At 44.6% G+C, this 10,242-nt stretch overlaps 1 protein-coding gene across 11 annotated transcripts in view; it reads right to left on the reverse strand.

The window, feature by feature from the left end:
• Positions 1-10,242, reverse strand: part of MAP7D2 (MAP7 domain containing 2) — a 104,734-nt gene that overhangs the window by 66,377 nt on the left and 28,115 nt on the right. For 9 of the 11 annotated variants that reach the window (XM_087726428.1, XM_087726430.1, XM_087726426.1 and 6 more), the window contains exon 3: positions 4,778-4,941. The exons of the other annotated variants lie outside the window; for them this stretch is intronic. In XM_087726428.1, coding sequence (XP_087582554.1) covers positions 4,778-4,941 — 164 coding nt within the window. The remainder of the gene's footprint in view (positions 1-4,777; positions 4,942-10,242) is intronic. 11 annotated transcript variants of the gene reach the window in all.

Consider the following 10,242-nt stretch of genomic DNA (forward strand, 5'->3'; position numbering starts at 1 on the left):
CACTCCTCGCGAGGATGCCTCAGATGTGGACAGAAGTCAGGAAGGATGACCTCCTGGGCCTGGTGGAACCAGGAATTAATTTTAGGCATGAAAGAAGGATCCAGCCGAAGCACAACCCTGTCCTGGTGAATCAAGCACAAGTCCTCACGGACAGACAAGGCAGCCAGCTCAGAGATACGCCTAGCCGAGGTGATGGCAATGAGAAAAACGGTCTTAAAGGTCAGATGTTTCAAGCTGGCCGAATGGAGAGGCTCGAATGGTGGTTCGGCCAGAGCCCGCAAAACAACATTAAAATCCCAAGACGGGTATCTGTGAACCATCGGGGGACTCAGGTTAGTCACCCCCCTGAGAAAACTGCGAATGGTGGTGTGACAACAGAGAGAAAGGTGACCCTCAGGGGCCAGGATAGTAGAGAGCGCAGCCACCTGACGACGAAGAGTGTTAGGCGCCAAACCCTTGTCAAGACCATATTGCAGAAAGTCCAGGATGACAGGAATCGAAGCTGAAGAAGCTGAAACACCCCTGGAAGAACACCAGGCAACAAAAGCCCTCCAGGTGGTGTCATAAATCCGAGTCGTGGAAGGATGACGTGATGCTTGAATGGTGCTGATCACCTTGGTGAAAAGGTTGTCCTTGCTTAAGAGATCCCTCTCAAGTGCCAAACGGCTAGTTGCAGCCACTGGGGCTCTGGATGAAGAAGGGCCCCCTGGCAGAGAGAAATCTCGTGTGGAGGAATCCGCCACAGGTCTCAGATGGACAGACTCACCAGATCGGCAAACCAGGTTCTCCTGGGCCAAAAGGGGTCCACCAGAAGGATCTCCGCTGCCTCTGCCAGGATCTTCCTGATGACTCTGGGATGAAGAGGCAACGGGGGAAAGGCGTAGAGCAGTCCCTTCGGCCAAGGGCAGTGAAGAGCATTTACCCTCTCGGCCTTTGGGTCGTGGAACCTGGTGAAGAACCTGGGAAGATGAGAGTTGGCTGCCGTTGCGAACAGATCCACCTGGGGGCAACCGAACCTCTGAACTATGCGGTGGAACAGCTGCGGCGGCAGGCACCACTCCGAGTGATCGACAGTTGCCCTGCTTGGCCAGTCCTCCTGGGTGTTCACAGTGCTGGAGATGTGCTCCGCCTGTATGGACAGCAGATAGAGCTCCGCCCACCAACCTAGGTCGTCGGCTTCCGACATCAGGGACCTGGACCACGTGCCCCCCTGGCGGTTGATGTACGCCTTCATCGCGATGTTGTCTGTCAGCACCCTCACGTGATGACCCTGAATGCCCATCTGAAATCAAAGCAGGGCCAACCGGACCGCCCTCAGCTCCAACCAGTTGATGCTGTGCGATGCCTCGACCGAGGACCACCTGCCCTGAACTATATGGTTGTGGAAGTGAGCCCCCCAAACATACAGACTGGCATCCGTCGTGATGGTGAGCCGGGTCGGCTCCTTGAACGGAAACCCCTTCTTCAGGGCAGGAGACAACCACCATCTGAGTGAGCGACACACCTTCGTGGAGACCAGAACGAGCCGTGGTGAGCTGCTCTCGTTGGCCCTTTGATAGGGCAGCAAGAGCCACTGGTGGGGACAAGAGTGAAGACGTGCCCACGGAACGATGGATAGGCACGAGATCATCTTGCCCAGGAGCTGTGACAGCAGAACTATCTTGGCACGAGGAGACCGCCGACCTTGCATGGCCATCTCCCTGAGGCTCTCCACCCTCTCCGGTGACAGGAAGACCTGGCAGGCGATGGTGTCAATGACGGCCCCTAGATGCTGAAGCCTGGTCATTGGCTGAAGATGGCTCTTTTCCAAGTTGATGGAGAAGCCGTGACTCCGGAGAGCCTGCATAGTGTACTGCAGATCCTTGACCGCCTGCTGGGGGGATGACGACTGGATGAGCACATTGTCTAAATAGCAGTGCAGCCTTACTGGTCGCGAACTGAGGGACGTCGCCACTGCTGCGAGGACCTTGGTGAATGTCCTGGGGGCCAACAATAGACCCAACGGCATGACCCGGTACTGGTAGTGTTGACCGGCATAGATGAACCTCAGGTATCTGCGGTGGGCTTTGCGGATGGGTACGTGAAGGTAGGCCTCTTTTAGGTCTATGAAGGTCAAAATGTCTCCCGGCCTGATACAGCCCAGGATTGACTGGAGGGACTGCATCTTGAACCTCCGATATGTGACATGATAATTTAGCCTCTTTAAATCTAGGATCCCCCTCCACCCTCCGGAGTTTTTGGGGACCAGAAACAGGATGGAATAGAACCCTGTCCCCTCCTGACCCGGAGGAACTGGCTCTATGGCCCTGATCTCCCTGAGATGTCTTACTTCCGGTTCCATGAGGTATCTTTTGACTGGGCACGAGGGAACGGGGCACCTGATGAAATGACGGGGAGGAAGAGAGAGGAATTCTAGGGTGAGACCCAGCCGGATCGTTTGTAAAACCCATTGGTCCGACGTGACCTGCTCCCACTGGGCGTGAAACAATTGGAGCCGCCCTCCTATGGGAGCTGATTCCTGACAGTCACTTATACTTCCTGAAAGGACGGGAGCCAGATCCCCCCCGAAAGGGGCGACCTCTGTCCCAAAAGAACTGATGGTCCTGGGACCTGTCCGCCTGCTGGTTGAACGAGCGATGCGACTGAGCAGAACTGGAAGAAGGTTCCGCGTTCCGAAAGGACTGCCTCCTGTAGGTATAAAAGCCCTTGTTATCGGATTTCTTAGAAACCGATGGCATCACCTTCTTTTTGTCCTTATTTTCCACTAGGACCGGGTCCAAGACCTCCCCGAAAAGCTTGACCCCTTTGAAAGGGGCAGAAACCAACTTCCACTTGGAGCGCATGTCAACGTTCCAATGCCTCAGCCACAAGAGATGCCTGGTGGTAACATTTGAAGCCAGGGCCCGAGAAGCGAACTTAGCTGCACTGAGGGTGGCATCAGCAGTATACTCAGTGGCTGCCATGATTTTATTCATCTCCTGCCTCAACTTGGTATCCTTAACTGGAACCCTCGCCATTATTGACCCAGGCCCAATTACCACTACCAGTACACTTGAACCAGTTCAAACCGGGAGCAACCCACCTCAGGGATGTGTGTGTGTGTGTGTGTGTGTGTGTGTCTGTCTGTCTGTCTGTCTGTCTGTCTGTCTGTCTGTCTGTCTGTCTGTCTGTCTGTCTGTCTGTCTGTCTGTCTGTCTGTCTGTCTGTCTGTCTGTCTGTCTATCTATCTATCTATCTATCTATCTATCTATCATCTATTTATCTATTAGTGGTGGGTTTCAATTTATTTTACTACCGCTTCGCTTCTATGCCCAGAAGCATCCGGGCGGGTGGGCGGAGCTTCGGACCACTGCAACTACCGGTTCGCCCGATCTGGGGCGAACTGGCATAAACCCACCTCTGATTGAATGAATATATATATATATCAGGGGTGGGTTTCTCGCCCCGTTCCAACCGGTTCGGTTGGAACGAGGCTGGCGGCGTCCTCGCACACGTGTGCGGCGTCCTCGCGCACGCGTGCGGCACACGCGTGCGTACTAGCGTCTGTGCGATGCTCCAGCTGCTCCTGGAGGATCGCGCAGGCGCTGTATGCGTCCTGCGCATGCGTGGAAGCGCAGAATTCATCAAAACCGGGTAAGGAGCGGGCGCGCGCGGGCGCAGGGGGGGGGGGGGGCTTCACCGTTCCCGGAAGTTACTTACTTCTGGGTTCGGCGACCAACCGGATCGCAGGGACCGCCGCGAACCGGTTGAAACCCACCCCTGATATATATATATATATATATATATATGTATATGTATATGTATATGTATATGTATATGTATATGTATATGTATATGTATATGTATATGTATATGTATATGTATATGTATATGTATATGATGTATATGTATATGTATATGATGTATATGATGTATATGTATATGTATATGTATATGTATATGTATATGTATATGTATATGTATATGTATATGTATATGTATATGTATATGTATATGTATATGTATATGTTATGTATATATCATACAGCTTTCTTATTTTCGAGAATATTGAACATTTTATGGTATCAGACATATAGAAAACAAAAACCTAATTAATATTATCACCTATTATAGTGCCACAAAACTGCCTGGCTATTCTTTCATCTGGCAAGTACATACAAAGAAAGAAAGCTGTTCTCTATTGAAAGCGGATGGCACACAAGCTGCAGATATTTATTTTATATATGGCCGCCCATCTCATATGCATGGCTCTGGATGCATAATAGTTAAAATCATATACAAAACAGAATACAAAACAAGCAACATTAAAAACAACAACATTAAAACAATAAAATAGCAACTGAAACCCCTCATGGCATCCCACCTTCAATATAACCACAGCCAAGAATCAAGCTCAACCCTACTATCTCAAAAGGGTGCCAAATTCTCTTCTATAAGATCTGCTGCTTAATATGAAGAGAGAGTCTCCAAAGAAATTGAAACACTAATACTACTGTCTTGAGAGAATACTCTCCTGTAGATTGCATATTTTCAGTTGTTCAGATCCCTGTTTTTATGTTTTGCTTTTATCATTTGTTCATTAGTTTATTGATAAGGATGTTATTCTAAATTGTATGCTGAGCAGACAGCTATATTTAATCAAACAAAGAAAAATATTCTAAGCACTCAGGGATCATGAATTTAAAAATATTTTTTTAAAAAAATCATATTCAAATATTTTCTCCAAACCAACATTCCAGCAAATATGATAATAATAATGCTGCATACAACTGCCTACCTCTTCTTCTCTAAGCTTCTGTCTTCTCTTTTCTTCCACAGCTGCCCTCTTTTGCTCCTCCCTCATTCTCTGCTCCTCCAACTTCTTCCATCTTTCTTCTATTTGTTTCTCATACTGAAGCTTTGCTCTTCTTTCTTTTTCTAAGATTTGCTGCTCCCTGACAGCTTGTAATCAAATAAATTTAAAAATCTCAAATAAAACTTGACCCCACATATTTCAACTTTTATCTAAACTGTAGATTAGCAGTCCTTAGGTAGTCAGAACAATATCAAATATGTCCACGATAGAATTATCCAAAGACTTGATGGACCCCACATTTGCATAGGTACAGCTGTGTGAAAAAGTCCTGCACGCTTTAAGTTTTAAGCTATATTTACATGTTTAATTAACTTTTTACTCATAGAAACCATGCAAAATTAGTACTTTGATGAAAATTTCTGTAGTCGGATTGAAATGCATAATTTTTATTAATATAACCAAAGTCTTTTAAAGGTTTTGAGTGAGTTTATGTGATAAAACAAATACAACTTGAATTTTCAAGAATGTTAGGATCGAAAGTAGCCAACCAGCAGCAAGCTTTGGCTGACCAATCAAATTGAACAGAGGCTAAATCTATGAGCCAATCAATGTTGTCATGCTCTCTGACTATAAATAGGCATGAAAAGCATTGAGAAATTTAATTTAGCTCTGGCTGTGGGCAAGGATGAAGGCCTTTGCTTTCACCAGTACTGAGCAGCGGCATCACATCAATGTGCTTTATGAAGAAGGTTATTCCTGTACAGAAATAGCCAAGAGTATGAAATATCATCACACCACAGTTAGCAGAGTGGTTGAAAAATATTGAATAACTGGTTCAGTTGATGACAGGCTCTGCTCTGGAAGACCAAGAAAGCTGACAAAACGGCAAGATAGGACTCTGCAATGCATTTCGATGGCTGACAGGAAGCTCAACTCATCTTGTCAACTTGTAAAGCATTTCCATGACTATTATCAAGTTGACATGAAAAAGGGAGGGAGAATTCCATGCATATCTTTGACCAGGGTCTGATCTCAGATTACTACAGCAGGCATGTGAAGCGTGAAAGCACCTTGTTGGTGGATGTGATTTATGACACAAACTGAGGGGAGGGGAGACACAGGGGTAAAGGTCAGACACCATTAACCGGAAATCAGATTTGGCTCTGCATTTCATTTCATTTCATTGAGTTTGTATGCAGCCCTATTCCCGAGAAACTCAGGGCGGCTCACAATAAAAAACAACAATTTAAAATTCTACAACAGCTGTAACCTCGAATGGGGCTGGATAGTTCAACAGCCCCAGGCCTGCTGGAACAGCCAGGTCTTAACTACTTTGCGGAAGGCCGGAAGGGTAGTAAGGGTCCGGATTTCCATGGGGAGATCGTTCCAGAGGGCTGGAGCAGCCACAGAGAAGGCCCTTCCCCGAGGAGTCACCAGCCAACATTGGCCGGCAGATGGAATTCGGAGGAGGCCTAGTCTGTTGGATCTAATAGGTCTTTGGGAGGTGACTGGCAGGAGGCGGTCTCTCAAGTATCCAAGTCCAATACCATGTAGGGCTTTAAAAGTAACGACTAGCGGACTTCCTGGGAGGAGCCTGCTGGTGGTGGCAGCAAAAAAATCAGCTGCCTCCGAATTCCTGGCTACGTACCTGTTTAGAGGATCTTCCATCTGACGTCTTATCAGGTTTTCTTATCCTTCAGGCAAGAAGGAAAGAAGAAATTGTTTTGCTGGCAAATGCTCTTCGATTTTTGCAGCTTTGTGCTTGCAGGGAAAGGGGGGCTAGCCCAAGGCAGAACAGCTGTCCGTGCTGGGAATTTCAAACTGCCTTGTGCAGGACAAAGTAGGTCTCCCCCACTCAGTTCAAAGTTTTGTTTGATTTAGTCTTATCACGAGCTGAATCCATTTCCATGGACAATAATTGTTTATCAACATTTTAGCTTCTTTTCTTTTTCTCCTCTGAAAAATTATTTACTTAGAGGCTTTTAAAATGGCGCCGAGCAGGCTGGTTTCTCCGGTAATAATGAACACTTTTTGTTAATCCTCACAAGAATTCACAAGAATTCAAAACAAAAGAGATTGCTTATCATATGTTTTGGTTTCACAATAGGCCAGCAGAAGCTTTTTAATTAGTTTCATTTCTACAAGAATCTTACTCCTTCATTAACTTTGCTTATCTGACTATCTGAGAGACCGCCTCCTGCCAATAACCTCCCTGCGTCCCATCAGATCGCATAGAGCTGGCCTCCTCCGTATTCCATCCGCCAGTCAGTGCCGACTGGCGACCACCCGGAGGAGAGCCTTCTCAGTTGCTGCTCCGATGCTATGGAACAATCTCCCCGTGGAGATTCGTACCCTGACCACAGTCCAGGCCTTCCGCACAGCCCTTAAGATCTGGCTAGCCCGTCAGGCCTGGGGATAAATTTTCTTGCCCCTCCCGAATGCTGAGTGAATGTTGTGTTTTAGTACTTTTTGTTATCTCACATTTTTTTTTCTGTATTTGTCTTTCACTCCCCTTCCCTTACTATTGTAAGCCGCCCTGAGTCCCCTCAGGGAAAAGGGCGGCCTATAAATGTTAAATAAAATAAAAAAAATAAAATAAATAAATCTGGAAGTTAAATGGTGATGAATCTGCTGAACGGTCTTGTTACAATGTTTACTCACTGAAAGTTTTGCCAAGCTTTAAACTTCAAAATAAAAGCCTCTTTACTTAAAGCTGCATATTCAGGCAATAGAGTTTTATTAACTGCAGGCAGATAAATTTTGAAATGGCTTCAAAACCAAATATTAACTTGAAGTTGTAAATTTTTTTCTTATTACTATTCAAAATACCAGCTTCAATTTTGTAAAAGGCTTTCTTATCCAGCTGCGTTACAAGATGGCGATTTTATAGCTTCTGCGTTTGATATATGACACACTCAATCAGCTCTATTCTCCTGAAGACTTCTCCTTATTAACTGTTAAAAGTCTATAAATAGTATCCCATTTAAAACCGAGGGGAGCAGAGACTTTGTTTGTTTGTGCGTTTTTTATAATGGCTCCCAAATCGAAGCAGTCTAAGCGTTTCCTTAATAATACATCTCAAGAAATTGTTACAAAATCGCTGCCCTTGCCTCCCACGCCCTCTACTGGAGATCTCTTAACGCAAGAATTTCTTTTTGAAACCCTTAAAGAGTTCAGACAGGAAATTAAACAACTTTTATCGGACTTATATGATAAACTGGACGCCAAGATTGCTCAAACAAGGGAAGATACGATCAGAGTTATGACTGTTATGACAGATTATGTTTCTGAAATGGAGGACAAATTGGAACTTTTGGAAAAAACTAATTCTAATTTGACATCTAAAATTCAAACGTTACAACAGGAAGTTGAAAATGCTCAAAAACAACTCGTTATGATAAATTACAATAAGACTGCGTTTGCAATAAGAGTCAGAGGATTGCGTGAAAAGGAACAGGAGAACTTGAAACAGACCTTTTTTGAGGCTTTCAGACGTTCGGTGGGAAGTCCGGGATTTAACTTTGATTGGCAGATTCAAAAAATTTATCGCCAGAACTCGTGTGTAGCAAAACAACGACAGCTTCCGAGGGACATAATTATATATTTCACCACAAGAGAATCCAGAAATGCGATAATACAGAAGTTCTACAATAACAGGCTGCGAATCGATGGACAGGACTTGATTGTTTTTAAAGAAATACCATCTCAAATATTAAGAGCAAGGAGAGACTACACTTTCTTAACTGAAAAACTCAGAGATTCTCAGATACAATATAAATGGGAAGTGCCATCTGGTATCACAGTCACATTTGAGATCCAAAAATATCGTCTCAATTCTGTTTGCGAAGCCCGAGATTTTTACAACAAAACTCTGAAGGCGGGACTTCCTGACTCACCCGGACTTGGAGAAAGACAAGGAGAAGGAGAAGATAAGTAGCGGGACATGTGGCTACAAGGCGGAGGGTGTTGCTTTCCCCTTCCGGAAGGGCAGAAGAGTAAAGAATAAAGATCCAGCTATGCCTTTAAAATACTTCTTAAATTTTTAATTTGAATAAAATTTCAGGACTCCTGTCTGGTATAAAATGACAAAGCTGTATACCGATGAAGAGATACTGAGACTGAAAGAAGCGGTGCTGAATTTGGACATATATTGTATGGGACTTATATAAGACTTGTTTGAATCTTAATTTAAACTGCGCATGATCTATTCTTTGGGGCGAGGAGAGCGGAGATCGTAGTTTTCTTGGATTGTGGTTTGGGATGAATGGAGTCGGGTGGCGTGGGGTAGATGGAAGGGTAGTGAAAGTTCAATTAGATTACCTTGATCCAGAATGTAAGCTGATTTTTGTATAAATTGTTATTTGAATACAAGGTTAAGAAAGATTATCTGGAGGGTCTACACGAGGGTGGAGTAAATATGAGAGGAGCAATGGATGAGGATAAAATATATATGCGGACACGGGTAAAGGCAGGATGGGAGGTATAGAATTTATATGCGGAAGCAGGTAAAGATATTGTTTAAGATTTTAAAAATAATGAGAAGCTGAGGTTAATGTTAGAGAGTATATTGACTTCTCTTTCTTGGGGGGGGTTCCCCCCCTTTTTTCTTTTTATTATTCTTTTCTTTTTTGTTCTTTATTTATTTATATTTTTTTTTATTATTATTATTTTGTAACTTCTAATCTATTTGGTTTCAATATACTCCAGACTTTGCTTGATAAAGAACGATGCCGGGAATGGGACCTGGGAAGTCGGAAGGGGGTCAGGTAGGGGGGTTCAGGGGGGGGGGAGGGTGGAAATATAGACTCAATTTTCAGAACAATGAATGCACTTGGATACTGTTGCTTTTTTTCCTTTTTTTTCTTTTCTTCGTTCTTTTCCTTTTATTTTTCTTTTGTTTTAGTACAAAACAAATAGACCAATGAATACTAGAAATACACCGAAGCGAGGTGTAGAGGGAAAGAAGAGGGGGGAATTAAGAGGGAGTGAGAAGGCAATGTAAGGAGGGTGAGATGGTGGGAAGGGGAGAAAGGAATGGCTGAGGGGGAGGGGAAGTAGAAGAGGGGATTGTTGGAAGGGGGAAATGAAAGTTGGAGGGGTAGAAGGAAGGGTGTATGTAGGATAGAAGTGTTATGAGTTGTTTATTGTTTCTTTCTTTTTTAACTGCACAGTATTTAAGTGATTGTATAAAGGAAAATGAAAATGTAATAAAAGAATCTTTGATTAAAAAAAAAGTAACGACTAGCACCTTGAAGTGTGTCCGGAGACCAATGGGCAGCCAGTGCAGCTTGTGGAGGATAGGTGTAACGTGGGTGTACCGAGGTGCACCCACAATCGCTCGCGTGGCTGCGTTCTGGACAAGCTGAAGTCTTTGAACACTCTTCAAGGGCAGCACCATGTAGTGCGAAGAACATGCCAAAATGTTGCTCCTAATAAATGATTTGATT

The sequence above is a fragment of the Thamnophis sirtalis genome, unplaced genomic scaffold (genome assembly GCF_051295495.1).
Source record: "Thamnophis sirtalis isolate CommonGarterSnake01/CBP01778 unplaced genomic scaffold, rThaSir2_p1.2 scaffold_12, whole genome shotgun sequence".
NCBI classification, from domain to species: Eukaryota; Metazoa; Chordata; class Lepidosauria; order Squamata; family Natricidae; genus Thamnophis; species Thamnophis sirtalis.